At 46.3% G+C, this 18,823-nt stretch overlaps 1 protein-coding gene across 3 annotated transcripts in view; it reads left to right on the top strand.

The window, feature by feature from the left end:
* FGD5 (FYVE, RhoGEF and PH domain containing 5) overlaps positions 1–18,546 on the top strand; it is a 126,389-nt gene extending 107,843 nt beyond the window's left edge. For 2 of the 3 annotated variants that reach the window (XM_032262342.1, XM_032262343.1), the window contains exons 13-21: positions 1,277–1,360; positions 2,770–2,849; positions 5,511–5,610; positions 6,002–6,139; positions 6,628–6,757; positions 7,597–7,727; positions 9,367–9,495; positions 16,598–16,752; positions 17,147–18,546. In XM_032262342.1, coding sequence (XP_032118233.1) covers positions 1,277–1,360; positions 2,770–2,849; positions 5,511–5,610; positions 6,002–6,139; positions 6,628–6,757; positions 7,597–7,727; positions 9,367–9,495; positions 16,598–16,752; positions 17,147–17,183 — 984 coding nt within the window. In that variant the 3' untranslated portion in view covers positions 17,184–18,546. Of the gene's footprint in view, positions 1–1,276; positions 1,361–2,769; positions 2,850–5,510; positions 5,611–6,001; positions 6,140–6,627; positions 6,758–7,596; positions 8,837–9,366; positions 9,496–16,597; positions 16,753–17,146 lie in introns of those variants that run through there. The other variant, XR_004264034.1, reaches the window with a different exon arrangement.
* The last annotated feature ends 277 nt before the right edge of the window (positions 18,547–18,823 follow it).

Raw genomic sequence — 18,823 nt, forward strand, 5'->3', positions numbered from 1 at the left:
CATGTGGAGAGGGCTCTCCCTGGTTCGTGTTGGCGCCATGTGGAGAGAGCTCTCCCTGGTTCTTGTTGGTGCCATGTGTCCAGGGCTCACCCTGGTTCCTGTTGGCTCCATGTTTGGTGGGCTTATTCTGGTTCATTTGGCCCCATGTGAAGAGGGCTCACCCTTGGTTCATATTGGCCACCTATGGAGAGGGCATTCTCTCTGTGTCCCTGATAAGGTAATGGTGGTGGTTTCTCCCGTTTCCAAGAGGAAGCTGAGACTCAGCCAAGGAAAGGGCTTGGTCAAGTCTCAACGCTGGACCATAACATGGTCAGGATTTACAACCCTGAGCGTGATGTCCTCTTCTCACACCTGAAACCATTTAGCTAACCAGAAATAGTCTCTCCTAAGGAGATAAAGTGACTTTCATTACGTCTGTCTGCCCTGATGTGGGGGGAGCTTTAGTTGTTCATTCAATAAATATTAATTGAGCCACCTACTCCGTGCAGGGGACTGGAAGTATAGCAGCAAGCAAGGCCCACCACTTCCTTCTCCTCAAGGTGTCTTCCCCACCCTTCCTTAGCTTTCACTCCTTCTACTTTATGGAGCTTTAATTTTAATAGAGTGAAATGTATCAATCTTAAGCATATGTGTTAGTTGGTACTGACAAGTGTATATCACAGTGTAACCAACACCTAGGTCAAGATATGGAACATTTCCAGCCACCAAAAATTTCCTCTGTGCCTGTTTGCAGTTGATTTCTCCCAACCCCAAGGGCCCCTGTCACTCACTGGCCTGACTTCTGTCCGTATTTAGATTAGCTCTGCCTGTTCTGGAATGTCATAGAAATGTCATCAAACAGCGTATACTCTCTTGTGCCTGGCTTCTTCATTCAGCATGATTTTGAGATGTATCCATGTGGTGGTGTGCATTGGCAGGGTGCTCCTTCCCGTTGCTAGAAGGCATTCTGTGGTATGGATAGACCACAGTTTGTTTATCCATTCACCCGCAGACAGATATTGGAATTGTCTCCACTTTTTGGCTGTTACAAATAAAGCCACTGTGAACATTCTCACACATGACTTGAGGGTATGTGCATGCATTCCTCTCGAGCATCAAACTAGGAGTGGAGTGGCAGGGAAGGGGCTCATTTTCGCCACAATGTTTTTGCTCACCTGTGAGGTAACTGAGGAATGCAAGGTGCCTGTGCACACCGGATCTCAGGGATCTTTTGAGGACAGAAGCCTGGCACAGCCTTCTGGGACCAGGGCCTCTAACAGTGTTTCTCTCTCTCTAGATGAACGATGTGCTCCTGTACACCTATCCCCAGAAGGATGGGAAGTACCGGCTGAAGAACACATTGGCTGTGGCCAACATGAAGGTAAGTGTCTGGTGCTAGGCACCCTGGGGTTGGGGGACAGGGAGACCCCAGGAGAGAAGGGGATGGCATCCTGCTCTTAGGAGCACCCAGACCAGCTGGAAGAGGGAGGCCTGCGGACAGAGTTGGGCCACAGCAGGTTTGTGCTGTAAGTTGCGCAGGGAGAGGGGAGGGGGATGGAGGGCTTCCAGGAGGAGGGGACTGAATCCATAGAGTGGTTAATATTTGGTTGGATCAGGAAGGAAGGGAGGGAGGAGCATCCTATGAGGAGGATATTGCATAAGGAAGGGCCTGGGTTGGGGGAACAAGTAGGTGTCCGTTAATTTTTAAATTGTGGTAAAATACACATACCATTTTAAAAGTAACCATTTTTAAACGTACAGTTCTGTGGCACTAAGCATATTTACACTGCTGTGCGTCGAGCACCACTATCCATATCAGAACTCTTTCCTCTCCTTTCCAGACTGAAACTGCCCACATTCAACACTGACTCCCCATTCCCCTCTCCTTCCCAGCCCCTGGCACCCACCGTTCCATTCTGTCTCCATGAATTTGACTATTCGGTACCTCGAATGAATGGAGTCACACAGTATTGATCCTAGACTTGTTTCACTTAGCACAGTGTCCTCAAGATTGATCCCTGTTGTCTGTAGCATGGGTCATAGTTTCCTTCTATGGTGTGGATAGGCCACATCGTGTTTATCTGTTCCCATGTCAGTGGACACTGGGTGGTTTCCACCTTTTGGCTGTTGTAATGCTGCTGTGAACACAGGTGTATGTGTGGGGCTTAGCTATGTGTAACTTGGTCCCAAAGATGGAAACGCTTGGGAGGTACTGGGAACTTTGAGGAGCAGGAGGTTTTAGGACGTTAATTCTGGTGCAGCAGCGGGCTTAAGGTGAGAGAGGGAAACACTGAGGTGGGACAGTGGAGCCACAGGTAGTTGTCATTGACAAGGGCAGAAGCAAGGATGGCCAGGAGAGCTATAAGAGGCACTGTGCCATCTCTCTTGATCCTATAGGTGCTTTGCTGTGGGGAAGGGGAAGGAGGAAGCCCTTTCTTAGCATGGAGATTCCTTCCCTTTTGGAATCAAAAGCTCCACCAACGAGACAGTTAGAAAAAGCCATGGGAGACATGGTCACTGGGCAGGTACTTGTCCAATATGACACTACACCTGGGGTCGCCCAGGCTGGGCCTTGACTGTGATGTTCCATGGCCTTCCCAGCGGTGGGTGAGTGGCCAAGGATGATGAAGCTGACAGCCAGGCCCCTGGGACAGCACCTGCCATCACAGAAATGTATGCCCTGAGGCTAGAGAATGGCAGTAGGTGGGCATGGTCCCACTGTCATCTGCTGTCGGGAGAAGCCAGTCTGCACTTGCCCGTCCCTGAAGGAGGCTGCTATTGGTTTTCCAGGTCAGCCGCCCTGTGATGGAGAAAGTGCCCTATGCTCTAAAGATCGAGACTTCTGAGTCCTGCCTGATGCTGTCTGCGAGGTACGGGCAGGGGAGGGAGGATGGCACACAGGGCAGAGATAGGAGCATGGGAATGTTCAGAATAACAGATGAGGACGTGCTGTTTTTATTTTGGTATCCTTCTGGATCAAAGGACTTTTTTTCTTTTCAGTGTCTTATAACCATTTTGGGGAAATTGATAAGAACTTCTCTCCCACAGAAAAGTGTACATACTCATAAAATTTTATATGTAACTCCAGGAGTTTCTAGAGTCCATTGCTTAAATAAGGCAAAATGTCTTGTTTGTGGAGCTCTTTTTGGATGATCAGGTCTTTACAGCAATATGAAAAGTTAAGGCAAGTAAAAAATGTATTGTGTGCTTCTGTTCATAAAGTGGCCTTTTTGCTTTCCTATCTAGGTGAGAGAAAAAAATAAGTGAGCTTTCATCACGTATCTTGTCCTGTCTGGGGGTTATCTTAGTCCATTCAGGCCACTATAACAAAAATACCATAAACTGGGTAGCTTATAAACAACAGAAATTTCTCAAGGTTGGAAGTCAGGAAGCCCAAGGTCAAGCCACTGGTGGATTCGGTGTCTAGCAGGATTCTGCTTCCTGGTTCATAGACGGTGCCTTCTCACATAGATGGTACCACCTCATATGGTGGGAGCGGCAGGGGTCTCTCTGGGGCTTCTTATATATGAGCACTAATCTCATTCATGAGGGCTCCACACTCATGACCACATCACCTCTCAAAGGCCCTGCCTCCTAGCACCATCACCTTTGGGAAGAGGATTTCAGCATTTGAATATGGGGGGACACAAACATTCCAACTACAGCAGGGGACATGGCCTTTCTATCAGAAAGGTCTGCATTTTCTCCAGGCCCTTGGGTTGCCTGGGATCCTGATCTCCGGCTTCAGACCATGACCTTAAGCATCCCCCTTTCCTTCTCTCAGGGTGAGGTAAGCTCGAGCTCTTGGGGGCTTGGAAACTAGAAAGGTGTGGCTCCAGCCAAGGGCAGCTCTTCAGCCAGGGACGGGCATGGCAGGGGTCAGCAAGGCTTCCAGGGCTTGGGTGTCTGCCCACAGCAAGCATGTGAGCCTGGGATGGCAGTGGTGCCCATCATGTGGGGGTTTATCCTGAATTGGGGTGGTTCTGAGTGTGAAATGGGATATAAATCCACTCATGCACGTGAACTCATGAACTCTCATAGATGCATTTTCTTATTAAAAGCATTTATTAGGTGGGGCATGGTGGCTTAAACTTGTAATCCTATCACTCTGGGAGGCTGAGGCTGGAGGATTACTTGAGGCTAGGAGTTTGGGACCAGCCTGGGCAACATAGTAAGACCCTATCTGTAAAAAAAAAGTAAGCATTTATTAGCCACACCTCAGTGCCAGGTCCGGGGCTGAGAACACAAACAATTTAGCCCTTGCTGCGCTCTCCAGGAGGCTGCATTACAGGCAGGAGAGTTGTAAACTGGCCCCAGGTACCGCCCGTGATCCTCATCACCACCTTTAGAGTTGGGGTTTGCAGCTCCTTCCATGCATAGGGAGTTGAGGCCTGCCAAAGGGTCACACAGCCAGGAGATGTGGAACTGGAGTTTGAACCCAGGACTGTGTAGCCCACAACTCTTGTCTATTACAGTCTATGGCATAAGGGAAAGGAAGAGGGCTTGGAAACCCAAAGGAGGGACTGCCCCATCTGGAGGAGTGAGGGAAGGCTTTCTGGAGGTGGTAAGGCTTGGGTGGGGATTGTGGCCTCGCCTCTCCTTGTGATAAAATTGAGGGCAGGAGGCAGCCCAGGGTATAGTTTCCATTGGTCCAGCCATGACATGAAGGTGGTGATGATCCACATGTGGGCCTTCACGTGGGGCTGCTCAAATCACCTTCCTGCTAGTTCAGACCCTCCACACTGAAGCTCGCAGGGGACAGTATGACCCATTCATCGCCTTTTAGGGACATGGCATCTTGCTGCCCACAATGCTGATTCAGCCTCTGCACCGCAGCCCTGCTCCTGCCAAGGCTGGCAGCTCTTCTGCCTGCTATCCGGAGCAGGTTGCACAATTAGCTGTGGTGTAGGTGCGGCACCTAGTGGACACTGTGAGAACTCCACTCAGCTACTGGGTACACAGCCCAGGCATAGCCCATGCCACTCAGGAAACCCTCCCTGGTGCAGAGCAGGGACTTGGAAAATGCCTGCTGGATGACTGTCTGGGAAACTACGTGGGGGAATGAGGAAGGTGGGAAACGGAGGTGTTTACCTTTGCCAACTCCCACTTACCCCTCATCCTCCACAGGTACCCAGCCCTCTGTCCCCTGCCAGCCCATTCCTCCTAAAGTGTGGGACCCTCTGGGTCTTCCTAATGTCTCTTGCTTTTGCATGGTGCTTTGCTATTTGACAGTGTGGTTCCATGTCCCACATCTCCCTTTATCCCCACAGCAGCCCTGGGAGTTAGGGGAAATATTGTTGTTATTCCAGTGTAAGAAGATACAGGCCCAAGGACAGCTAATCGACTGGTGGTCTGCTAGTAAACCGTATCTGGCAGGTGATCTGTTCTTTGGTGGTGGTTCTGGGCAGTGTGAGAGGCCCAGGCTCAAGGGAGGAGAATGGAGCAGCTAAGCAAGGACCTCATCCATGCTGAGATGGAGGGTGGGAGGCAGAGCCACTCCTGCCTTTGCTTACTCCAGCCCATGCCTGCAGCTCCTGTGCAGAGAGGGACGAGTGGTACGGCTGTCTGAGCAGAGCTCTTCCTGAGGACTACAAGGCTCAGGCTCTGGCTGTGTTCCACCACAGCGTGGAGGTGAGTAGGTGGGCAGTGTCCACGGGCCACCAGCCTGAGACCTGGGGTTCCCTGGGTGGACACTGCTGTCGCCACTCACACCCACATGAATGTGTGGCTCCTGCCCTTGGGGCACTGGCTCCCCCCAACCCCTGCCATGCTCCCACCCAAGTCAGGGGCGGCCTCCATGCAACCAAGGAGAACAGTACCCCCAGCCCTGTTCTCATAGTCTGGCTGTTTCCTACCCAAGGGTGAACATGCTGGAGGGTGCAGGAGAGGCCTTTAGCATCAGACCCATTCACCCACACATCGCACACCCTGCACGGAGAGGCAGGGCAGGACTCACTGGGCTATGCATCTGGCTGGTCCCCTGGCCACACTCCACCTTACTCGGCCAATTCTGTTGTTGCAGATACGAGAGAGGCTGGGGGTTAGCCTCGGGGAGAGGCCTCCCACCCTGGTGCCTGTCACACATGTCATGATGTGCATGAACTGCGGCTGTGACTTCTCCCTCACACTGCGGCGTCATCACTGTCATGCCTGTGGCAAGGTGAGTCGCTCCATCTGGGATGAGTGTGTGCATGGGGGTGGGGTGAGGGAAGGGCATGTCCCTGTCCAGCCAGGGGTTCAGGGATGTCCAGCAGCTACTGCAGGCCCCAGAGTGAGGCATGTTCACACCAACCCGAGAGGTACAGATTGCTAAATCTCATTTTATAGATCATCAAACCAGAGCTCCAAGTCTCAGGCCCCTTCCACACCACCACATTTTCAACAGAAAACTGTAGCATATGTGGCTATTGTGCTTGGCAAAAAAAGTATCATGTAGTAGTTAAGGGCACAGGCTTATTAGAAAAGCAGATAGGCACTGGCCCAGAAACATAACGCAGCCTTCCTGGAAAAGTTGGGGACATTCACAGCTCCACGATCAGAACCTGGGGCTCCCTAGGGGCACTTGTAGGCAGATTGGCAGAGGGGAGGGCTGCGGGTCTGCTTTGCACACACTGAGAGGAGTGAGAATCTTCCCACCTGGGCCTGCAGATTGTGTGCCGGAACTGTTCACGGAACAAGTACCCGCTGAAGTACCTGAAGGACAGGATGGCCAAGGTCTGTGACGGCTGCTTCGGGGAGCTGAAGAAGCGGGGCAGGGCTGTCCCAGGCCTGATGAGAGGTAACTTGGGGACCACTTGCCTTCTTCCAAGTGGCCTGGTGGCTTCTCCCCAGGCTCCAGTGGCTTCTCTGTGATCATGGTTCATGCCTAAAACCGCTTTCCCTGGGAGGGAGTTACTCTGTGGAGGGAGGAAACAGGCTTGAGCTTACACCAAGGCACCATTTCCCAAGATGTGGGTTCCATGGAAAATTGATCAGTGTCCCCAGAAGAAAGAGTTCTGTGGGTAGCTAAGCTTAGGAGTCAGCGTGTCTGTAAGGGGACAGAGGCAGGGAACTCCTGTGTCCTTTACCATAGAGGCCCTCTTGTCAAGTATCCTATAGGTCTGTGTCCTGTGAGACCTTTCTGGGACTGAGGACTTTGAGCCTGGCAGTAGAGGAGCTGGGGCAGGGAGAGCTGAGGCTGTTCCACACAGGAGCCTTGGGAATCTGAGCTGGCCGTTTAGAGATCTGGTCCATGCTGAAGGGACAGGCCTTGCCCAAGAAGGGTCAAGTTCCCAGGGCGGAGAACAGGTGTATCTTGGGCCTAAAACTAAAGCCTTTCCCTGACGTCCACTCCATGGGGCTAGACTGAGTTCATCAGAGAAGACAACCCAGTCCCTGCCACCTAGAGGCCTGGAGGTGAAGGGCTGCCCATCACCCTGGAAAGTGTCCCCTCCCAGCTTCCGTAACCCTTGTCTGTTCTGCAGGAGGGAGAGTGCTTGACTTTCAGGTCCCACTTAACCCCCATGGTGAGGCTGGCTCACATCCCTAGAAGATTTTAACTAGTATCAGCATTCCATAGACAAGCCACAGTAATGCCTGACTCTTACCTCCCTTCCCCACGGCTTCTTTTGGTTACAGAGCGACCTGTGAGCATGAGCTTCCCACTCTCTGCACCCCGCTTCTCAGGCAGTGCCTTCTCATCCGTCTTCCACAGCATCAACCCCTCAACCTTCAAGAAGCAGAAGAAAGTCCCTTCAGCGCTGACAGAGGTAAGGCAGGTAGAACTACCCACGTGGGAAGGAGGGGATTTGCAAGGCTCATGGTTCTCCTGGGTAGATGGGGTCAGACCCTGCCCTGTCCTAGCCTGGCCAGTCTCTTCTGGACACAGCATTCCTAATGGAAGCATCCCAGCTATAAGGACCAACTTGTCAGTGAAAAGGGCAGTGCCTTCTGATAGTGCTAGAAGATGTCTTTCCCATCCTTCTCTCTACCTCTCCCCTTCCACCTCTTTTCTCTCCTTTTTCTTCTGCCCCATAGCCTAGATCTAGTACCCAAGGAGACTGCACAGATCATGGGGGCTTTTCAGTCTAAAGGAGCCAAAGTCCTGGGTTGGTCCTTCCACGTCAGGCCTCTGAGCTGCACCAGCCCCTCAACCTGAGGGTCCCAACCCTACTCAGGTGGTGATGCCCCTGGAGGCCATGGGCTCTGCAGGAAACTTTAGAATTGGCTAAACTCGATTCTGTCCCGCAAATGGGACCAGATTATATGTTTGTATTTCCAATCACAACCACAGACCAATGTGTGCGTGTGAATACACAAGCTGTTCACAAGTGTGATCGTCTGCTTCCAAGTCAGTCCATTAATATTCATTATCAAGTAGCAGGTAGCAAGGGTTTAAAAAAGTGTTAGGGAATAGAAAATTTAAATAGGTACAGTTTTATCCATTAACTTGTTCCTTTTGCAAATTAAAAATCTTAGAAATAGTTTAACCATACATGGTTAAACATTTTTCCAAAAAAAGTACAAAACAGCACATATGATGAAAAGTGAGTTTCTCATTGTTCTCAGCCTCCCTCAATCCCACTGCCACAAGTTTCTTGTGGATCCTTCTAGAAATTTTCATACACATACATAGTACAGATGTACATTCATAAATCTTTTTCTACCCAAAAGACAACATGTTATATAGAATCTCTTCTGTTTTCTCCACTTAATTTGTCTTAGAGATCATTTCATAATCACATGTATGTATAAAGCTCACATTTTTTACATTGTATTTCTCTTTTACTAGTAAGGAAATTGAGACTTAAGAGGAAGTCAGCAAATTGCTCAGCATTAACCACCTAGTAATTGGTAGAGCCTGGATGGGAAATCCCAGGTCGGTATTACTTCAAGCCTGTGTTCTTCACCACATAAAGCCTATAGGCAGAATACTGCTACCCCCTGCCACTACAACCAGTAGTAATAATAATAAAGGGACTTAATGCTGCACACACCCCAATAGGCAGGAGACTATAAAACCTTTTAAGCAACAATACAAAGAGGATCCCTCCCTAAATGGGAAGAAGAGATAAGTTGCAAGTGTTAATTTTAGAAGAATCTTTTACCGAAGTACCTGCCATTTCTTGAGAGGCCGAGGTTGGGAGAGGGAACCAAGAATGTGAAACTCCACTAGGGGAAGCATCGGCATTCCCAAAGTCATGTGGGTCCATTCATTAAATCCTGTTTCTCAGATCATTAAGTACTATCTTGCTGACTTTGGTACTGGGTGGATCCTGAGATCTTATCCAATGTCAAAGCAGTATAGGTAGTCTGCCAACTGGTTTGCACTGTCAGTTTGAAGTGTGCTGTGTTTGAACTGTGCCCAACCATCAGGGTGGCCTGACTGCTCTGCTTCCCTCCTGCCAGGTGACTGCCTCTGGAGAGGGCTCTGCCATCAGCGGCTATCTCAGCCGGTGTAAGAGGGGCAAGCGGCACTGGAAGAAGCTCTGGTTTGTCATCAAAGGCAAAGTTCTCTACACCTACATGGCCAGTGAGGTAGTGGTGATCGGCACTCTCTCCCCTCTGAAATGACCCCCTGGGGCCTGCACACATCCTGTCACCTGCAAGGCTGTCTGCGTCCTGGCTGCTGAGCGAGTTCTCGTAGCAGTCAGGTCTTTAGTGAGCAATGCCATGTGCTCAATGTTGCTGTGGCTACACAATCACACACCATTTCAGAATCTAAGGAATGTACAGTTTCTTTGTGGAGGTAAGAAGTACAGACATGCCAACCTGTGGCACAAAGTGTTTAAATGTCACAGGCCCAAAATCTAGGACAAAGATGGGACAAGCCAGCCATGCCACAAAAGAAAACTCATTCCTACTCTCTACTTAGATTGCTCAGGGCAAAATTCAGCAGTGTGGAAGAAGCTACTCCCTTTTTGTCTGTCCATTTCTTTTATAGGGTAACTCTGGTAACTCTTCTAAAGGAAACTGAAATCTGTATTTTATAGAATATCTTCTTTTAGGCAAGAGAGCCTTGGATATCAAGCTTACTTCCAGAGTAGACAGATATATGGCTGTGGTTGTATAGCAGGGTGCTGTCTGTCCCTGACCCAGGCTCAACCTGTTGGATAATGTGAAGCATTTCCATCTCCACACACCACCAGCAGGTGGCTTCTAGGTGGTCAGGCACAGTTTCAGCTTTGAAAATGGGAGTTAAATGTATTCTGACGAGGTGCAGAGGTACTTTGCCTCACTGGGATGTGCACGTCAGATAGGGCTGGCCCTTCTCTCCTGGACGCAGATGCTAGCAAATGCACAAGACGCTTCCTTCTTTGGGGCATGAAGCTTGCCTCTGGAAGGACCTGAAGCTGTGAAGTTTGTGGTATGCCCATCCCCAGGGATCACAGAGGATAGCTTTCTAGAAGAAATTGCTTTGGAGCCATACTTAAACTTAGCTAGGCCCCACATCTGTTTACTCTAAGCAAAGTGGGCAGACATGGGATCTGCCTGCCTGCTTTTGGTCTGACCTGAGTGGCTTGGGCACTGTGTCAATCACAGCCCTCCCTGAGGGGCCTCTGCCTGTGTCCACAGCGAGGCCTTCCACACTGGGGGGGATTTTTATCTTTCCACAACAAACTGAACAAGTGTTGTCATGGAAGTGACAGCATAAACTTATTTTAAAAGTTGGATATAGGGGCTTGGCACAGTGGTTCATGCCTGTAATCCCAGGACTTTGGGAGACTGAGGCAGGAGGATCTTTTTTTTTTTTTTTTTTTGGGATTAAGTTTTACTCTGTCACCCAGGCTGGAGTGCAGTGGCGTGATCTCGGGTCACTGTACCCTCTGCCTCCCGGGTTCAAGCAATTCTGCCTCAGCCCTTGAGTAGCTGCGACTACAGGTGTGTGCTGCTATGCCTGGCTAATTTTTGTATTTTTAGTAAAGTCGGAGTTTAACCATGTTGGCCAGGATAGTCTTGATCTCCTGACCTTGTGATGCACTCACCTCGGCCTCCCAAAGTGCTGGGATTACAAGCGTGAGCCACCACGCCCAGCCCAGGAGGCTCTCTTAAGGCCAAGAGTTTGAGACCAGCTGGAACAACATTGTGAAACCCTATCTCAACAAAAAATGAATGAATGAATGATGGACTTCAGTACGGCTCTAAAGCAGTTTCTTCTAGAAAGAAGGATTTACATAATTTCTCAAGCCTGTTTCAACGATGGAACAAAGCTTTCAAATCTCATCAAAAAAGGTTCTGATGAAGTAGATAGCTGGTTTGCACTGTCTACATCACCATGAACCCCTGTCATGTACCCTGAGGTGGCCCAAAGCTGATGCAACTTGCTATTTAGTAACAGTCCTGGCAGAAAGCAACTATTAAAAATACATAGGAATCTTTATTTTTTCCAACACTTTTTGTTTTGAGATGGGTCTTGCTCTGTTGTCCAAGGCTTGAGTGCAGTGGTGTGATCACTGTTCACTGCAGCATTCTGTGAACTCCTGGGCTCAAGCCATCCTCTCAACTCAGCCTCCCAAGAAGCTGGGACCACAGGTGTGTGACACCATGCCCAGCTAATTTTTTTATTTTTGGTAGAGGCAATCTCACTGTATTGCCCAGGCTGTTCTCAAACTCTTGGTCTCAAATCATCCTTCCACCTTGGCCTCCCAAAGTGTTGGGATTACAGGTGTGAGCCACTGTACCCAGCCTATTTTATCCAACATTTTATCATTTCTTTATTATATTTATGTTTATAAAAATTTTCAAACATAAAGGAATGTCTTTTTTTTTTTTGAGACAAGAGTCTCACTCTGTCACCCAGTCTGGAGTGCAGTGGTATGATCTCAGCGCACTGCAGCCTCTGCCTCCTGGGTTCTAGCGATTCTCCTGCCTCACTCAGCCTTCTGAGTAGCTGGGATTACAGGCACATGCCACCATGCCTGGCTAATTTTTGTATTTTTAGTAGATGGGGTTTCACCATGTTGGTCAGGCTCCCAAAGTGCTGGGATTATAGGCTTGAGCCACCACGCCCGGACACATAAAGGAATGTTGAAAGAATTTTACAGTGAACTGGCCAGGCGTGGTGGCTCATGCCTGTAATCCCAGCACTTTTGGAGGCTGAGGTGGGAGGATCACTTGAAGTCAGGAGTCCAAGACCAGCCTGGGTAACGTGGCAAAACCTTATCTCTACTAAAAATACAAAAATTAGTCAGGCTTTGTCGCATGCACTTGTAGTCTCAGCTACTCAGGAGGCTGAGGCAGGAGAATCACTTGGATCTGGGAGGTGGTGGTTGCAGTGAGCCAATATCATACCTGGCACTCAAGCCTGGGCAACAGAGCAAGACTGCCTCAAAAAAAAAAAAAAAAAAAAATTTGTAGTGAACCATTGTATGACCATTAACTGGATGATATAATTAACATTTTCTACATTTCCTTTATCAAGTACCTAGCTATTCATCCTTCTATACATTTTACTTTTTGATGTTTTTCAAAATATACTTCCCCCTAAGAATTTAATATTTTTGTAGCTTTTTTTTCCTTTTGCAGTCTAATTTATATATAGTGAAGTGCACAAATCTCATATATACTATTTGGTGAGTTTTGATTAATGCACACACCTACAAATCGCCACCATCATCCCGTCCCCAGAGGCAACACCCTGTTCCAAATTTTTCCCACCAGATTAGTTTTACCTCTTGGTCCGCATACAGATGGAATCACGTGTGACTTCTATTCACCATCATGTTTTCAAGATTCATTTATGTTGTTGCATATAGCAGTAGTTTTCTTTTTATGGCTCAATGGTCTTCCATTTTGTGAATATACCAGTTTTGTTTAGCTGTTCATGAGTCAAAGGACATTTGGATTACTTCCAGTTTTTGGTGATTGTGAATAAAGCCACTTTAAACATTTTCATACAGGTTTTTATGGGAACATAAATTTTTATTTCACTTGGGTCAATACCTAGGATTGGAATTGATGGATCATATAAGGCAGGCATATGTTTGGTTTATACCTTTTTCCAAAGTGGTGTGCCATTTTACGCTCTCCCAACGTGTGTGAGTTTGAGTTCTGGTTGCTCCACATCATTGCTAGCACTTGGTATTCTCAGGCTTTAAAATTTTAGCCATTCTAGTAGGGAGTATTTCGGTAATTCAGTGTGGTTTTAATTTGGATTTCCTTAGTAACTAATGATATTAAACACGATTGCTTTCATGTGCTTATTGGCCACTCATATATTTCCATTTGAGATGTGTCTATTCAGATCTCTTGCCCATTTTTTTTTAAAGTTGGTTGTGTCTGTGATTGGGTTATGAGTTCTTTCTGTATCCTGTGTACCAGGCTTTTGTCAGATAAATGTTTTACAAATATTCTCTCCCTGTCTTTGGCTTACCTGTTCATTTTCTAATGAATGAATGAATGAACCTTTTGGTGAACAACAGTTTATAACTTTGAGGAAGTCTATCAGTGTTTCCTTTTATGACTGTTGCTTTCTGTGTGCTAAGACATTTTTGTCTACTGGAAGCTACAAATTATTTTCTTGTATTGTTTTCTGAAAGCATTAATGTCTTAGCTTTTACATCTAGGTCATCGCAAATTAATTTTTGTGTATAGTATGACATGGGAGTTGAGGTTTCTTTTTTTCATTATGGATATCCAGTTGTTCCAGCACTATTTGTTGAAAAGACTTGCCTCTCTCCATCTTGGATTGCTTCGATATCTTTGTTAAATCTCAAACGACTGAATAAGTAGAGATCTATTTCTGGGCTTTCCATTGTGTTCCATTAACATATTTGCCAATTCTTATGCTAGTATCAAACTGTCTCAAATACTTTATAGTAAGTCTTGAAGTCAGGTTGTTTAAGTCCTCCAACCTAGTTCTTTAAGACTGTTTCAAGGCTAACAAGGTGCCTACGCCTGTAATCCCAGCACTTGGGAGACCAAGGCAGGTAGATCACTTGAGGCCAGGAGTTCAAGACCAGCCTGGCCAACACAATGAAACCCCAACTCTACTAAAAATAGAAAAAATTAGGGGGTGTGTGGTGGTGCATACCTGTACTTCCAGCTACTTTGGAGGCTGAGGCATGAGAATCACTGGAGTATGGGAAGCAGAGGTTGCAGCAGTGAGCAGAGATCATACCACTGTACTCTAGCCAGACATTTTTTCCCAGACTCAGTCTCAAAAAAAAAAAAAAATCGTTTTGGGCATTCTGGATCTTTTGTGTTTTCATATAAACATTAATTTTTATGATAGGGATTATGGAATCTATAGACCAATTTGGAGAGAACTGACAATGTAATATTAAATCTTTCAATCCATGAACAAACCTTGAATTCCCTTTTAATGTTTTATAGTTTTTAGTGTAGACATACTTGTATTAACATATTGCTACGTATTTTCTTTTTTGGATGCTATTTTGAATGGAGTTTATTTTCTTGTTGTTTGCTGGTACTATATACACACAAAAATTGTCCTATGACTTTTCTAAATTGATTCTTAGTTCTAGTAGTTGTTTTGTGTTCTTGCAAGCACAAATAGTTCTACTTTTCTGATCTTTATGTCTTTATTTTTCTTAATACAGCCTCCAGTATAATGTTAAACTGAATTGGTGAGAGTGAGCACTGCTCTTGCCTTGTTTCCAATTTTAAGGGAAAAGCATTTGGTGTTTCACTATTAAGTATGATGTTAGCTGCAGATATAGATGCCCTTTGTTAGTTAACGAAGTTCCCTTCTACTCTAGTTTGCTAAGAATTTTTTTTGTTTTTACCATTAATGGATATTAAATTTTGCCAAAGGCTTTTTCTGATCTAGCAATTTTTGAGAATTGACTCCCTTTTTTTTTTTCATTTTTATATTTTTATTATTTTAATTGCATTTTAGGTTTTGGGGTACATGCGAAGAACATGCAGGATTGTTGCATAGGTACACACATGGCAGTGTGATTTGCTGCCTTCCTCCCCAACACCTATATCTGGCATTTCTCCCCATGCTATCCCTCTCCAACTCCCCACGCCCCCATCCCTCCCCTATTTCCCCCTGAAAGGCCCCAGTATGTGATGCTTCCCTCTCTGTCCATGTGTTCTCATTGTTCAACACCCGCCTGAGTGAGACCATGCAGTTCTCACTCCCTTTATTTTAAATTTTATTTTTTTGAGACAGAATTTTGCTCTTGTTGCCCAGGCTGGAGTGCAATGGTGCGATCTCAGCTCACTGCAACTTCAAACTCCAGGGTTCAAGCACTTCTCCTGCCTCAGCCTCCCGAGTAGCTGGGATTACAGGCATGCACCACCATGCCCAGCTAATTTTTTATTTATTGTTAGTAGAGATGAGGTTTCTCCATGTTGGTCAGGCTGGTTTTGGAACTGCTGACCTCAGGTGATCCACCTACCTTGGCCTCCCAAAGTGCTGGGATCACAGGCATGAGCCACTGTGCCCAGCCAAAACATTTTTTTTCTTAGTTTTCTGGGGTGTTTTTTTTTTTTTTTTTTTTTTTAGGGATGGGGGATCTCACTGTGTTGTTCAGGCTGCACTCAAATTCTTGGCCTCAAGCAATCCTCCTGCCTTGGCCTCCAGAGTAGCTGGGTCTACAGGTACATGCCACTGTGCCCAGCTTGATTCTCTTCTGTACACAAACTGTACTCCCCTTCTTCTTCCTAGCACCATCATTTTAATATGCTTAATTAAATCTCTGTGTTTTTACAAAGTCTGTATTGTTTTTGAATATGTATCTTTTTACATAGCTATGTATAAAAATGTCTTATATAAAAGTATTTTTCCATTGAGCACTATGTGTACAAGATTCATCTGTGTTCTTTGGGTACATCTCATCAAATTGTGAGCAACTTTATAGCAAAGACATGAGTGTTCCATACTGAAATACTATAAATGAGGTTACTGAGGAAGGGGACAGAATATGTGATCAGAAGTAACTGCAAAACTGAGTCACTGATCAAACCCATGAAAAGAATGGGGGTTAGAAGGTAATCATGAGTGCAGATTCTGGATCTGCTTCTTACTGGATGTGTGATCTTAGGGAATTACCTTTTTGAGCCTTGGTTTGTCCTTAGAATGGGAGTGATACCTTTTATGATTATTGTGAAAATTAGATTCTGAAAATGTAACTGCCTGGTCCCTGATAAATTATCACAATATGTTGAGTTTTTTTTTTCTTTTTTATTGGTAGGGGAGATGGAGTCTTGCTCTGTTCCCCAGGCTGGAGTGTAGTGGCACGATCTTGGCTCACTGCAACCTCTGCTCCCTGGGTTCAAGCCATTCTCCTGCCTCAGTCTCCCAAGTAGCTGGCATTACAGGCGCCCACCACCACACCCAGCTAATTTTTATATTTTTAGTAGAGACAGAGTTTCACCATGTTGGCCAAGGCTGATCCTTAACTCCTGACCTCAGGTGATCCACCTGCCTCAGCCTCCCGATGTACTGGGATGACAGGCATGTGAGCCACTGTGCCCAGACAATGTTGAGTTTCTTTCCTTCCTCAGGGCTGGTCCTGAGGCGAAGTGAAGGTCAATAGTTTTTGTGTGGTGAGCACAAAGGTGCCAAAGCACACCCCACACAGAAGCACTCTTCACACATCTCAGATTGGAGATAACAGTAAATGACTATACAGTGTTTAATGTCAGTTTTTCCTTCTGTCCTCTGCAGGACAAAGTGGCCATGGAGAGTATGCCTCTGCTAGGTTTCACCATTGCTCCAGAAAAGGAAGAGAGCAGCAGCGAAGTAGGACCTATTTTTCACCTTTACCACAAGAAAACCCTATTTTATAGCTTCAAAGCAGAAGATACCAATTCAGCTCAGAGGTACCAAAATAACTAGTCTTACATCTTTTTGTTCTCTCAGAAGGAAGCAAGTTATTTCTTGGGGCTTTGGCTTCTGTTCTGCTCCATTCATCCTATCCCACTGGGTCCCTTTGGGCCATAGGAGAACTGCAGAACCACCTCTTCTTTGTCACAATAATGTTTAGACTGTTTTGATTCATGAATCAAGCATGTATTGATTCAGTAAACTTCTGCACTGCTGCACTGTATTCCAGGCCTTTTGCTAAATATGGAAAATGTGTGAGAAACAAATAAGAATACGACATGGTCCTTGACTTCAAACTAAGAGGAATCTAGTCCAGTTATTTCTAGGTTCTGTGACCAGAGTCACAGGCAGAGCCACAAAACCAAATGTCCTCTCCGTTCTGTTTTATAGGTGGATTGAGGCCATGGAAGATGCGAGTGTGTTATAGCAGTTATCAAGCATGTGGACTTGTAACAAATTCTTAGGTCAATATGTGAATGCATCTAGAAGCTAAGCCGTGGCTCAACTCATCTGGACACACACCTGGATTCAGCAGTGAGGCCTGACCTTTTTTGCTATAACCTCCCCCACTCCCCTGCCCGCGCCAACATCTTCATGAGTGGTGCCCTTAAAGGATATTTATGGACCTCTCCTTTTCTGTGTTTTCTGCCCCCCACCCCTACCCCCACCCCCACCCCCACCCCCACGCGTCACCCGGTAATAAACTATCTCCTTACCCTGCAGTGAGTTAAAATTTAGTAAGATGAAGACGTGGAAGCCAATCTAAAAGTACATTTAGAAATGCAGGCTTTTTAGTAGAAAGAAGCTCTTACAGTTTTTACTTATGACAAATCTTATCACCTTTCAAAAATTGATTGTAGTGCCTCAGGTGAAATGAGAAGCTATCAGCAACAGCTATCTCATTGAAAGCACTTTATTTTACTGAGCTGCAACCTCCAATTTTGTGTTTTCTAAGTGATTTACTTAAGTCAGTAACAGATGGAATCCTGTGGACTAACATGCCACCAGTCTTCTAACGAGGGTGTACATAAAATTGATTTGTGCAGACCTGGCTGTGGCTTGCCGGTGTGCAAGCACACATCACTTTAGAGGGGCTGTGCCCCACCAGATAGGAAGGGGAGGGTTTTCTCCTCCAGTCAACCTTGCAGCCTGTATACTAACGTAACTTATTAAAGGAGGGGTCCCTCTTCCCCAGGGCAGTCCTCAATACTGTGTCAGTGCTGGAAACACAGCCACTGGCAGATCTGCCCCCCCCAGAGATCACCACAGAGCCTCTGAAGAGTCAGGGCCTGCTTTAATTTATTGTGTGCCTTCCTGTGTTTACCTCATTCAAGCTGACAGCATTGTTTATGGGAATCTATCCTCCTTTTAGACACATGGTAATTCTTGGGCTGTATTACTGAAGTCTTTTTGTTTTTTGAGAGGTGAAAAAAAGAGCAAGTTATATTCCGAAAGTGAATTCCTGGTCTTGGCAGATGGCTCTGGGCACAGTGAGGGAGCATGAAGTCGTGGCCTGAGCCTGTTCTCTGGGCACTTGGGGCTAAATCACCTCCTGGGGGTGACTGTAGCTCATTCTGCTGGACAGGTTTTTACATAAAGCAAAGGGCATGTGAGGGGTGGGATTCCTTGTTACTCTTATTGCAATAAAAATCAATTGACTGATAGCCTGTCCCCATTCTGTTGTTGCCCTGTCCCCTACAAAAAAGAGCATTTGCTGACAAACCTTTTCTAAAAAGCACCATCTCCGGGACTTAATCGCATTAAATATTTTCAGGGGAAATTTATTTCCAGTTTGCAGTTCTTCTTTTAAAATGTTTGCATTAAATATATAACTAATGATTCAAATTAAGTGATTAGACAGTTGTTTTTGTTAATTTTTGAGGGCTTAGTTCCAACTGAATCATTTTCATCATCAGACACTGAAATGGGATTCCTAGAGACGTTGAGCAGAGCAGAACTTCAGTACCAGGCAGGGGGAGTTTCCCTAGTGTGCTCAGGTCACCGCCCATGGTCAGTTTCTGAGTGCTAGATAGCATTACGGGTCTGAAAGCCATCAGAAGGCCTCTT

The sequence above is a fragment of the Sapajus apella genome, unplaced genomic scaffold (genome assembly GCF_009761245.1).
Source record: "Sapajus apella isolate SASKATOON/1434 unplaced genomic scaffold, GSC_monkey_1.0 scaffold128, whole genome shotgun sequence".
NCBI classification, from domain to species: Eukaryota; Metazoa; Chordata; class Mammalia; order Primates; family Cebidae; genus Sapajus; species Sapajus apella.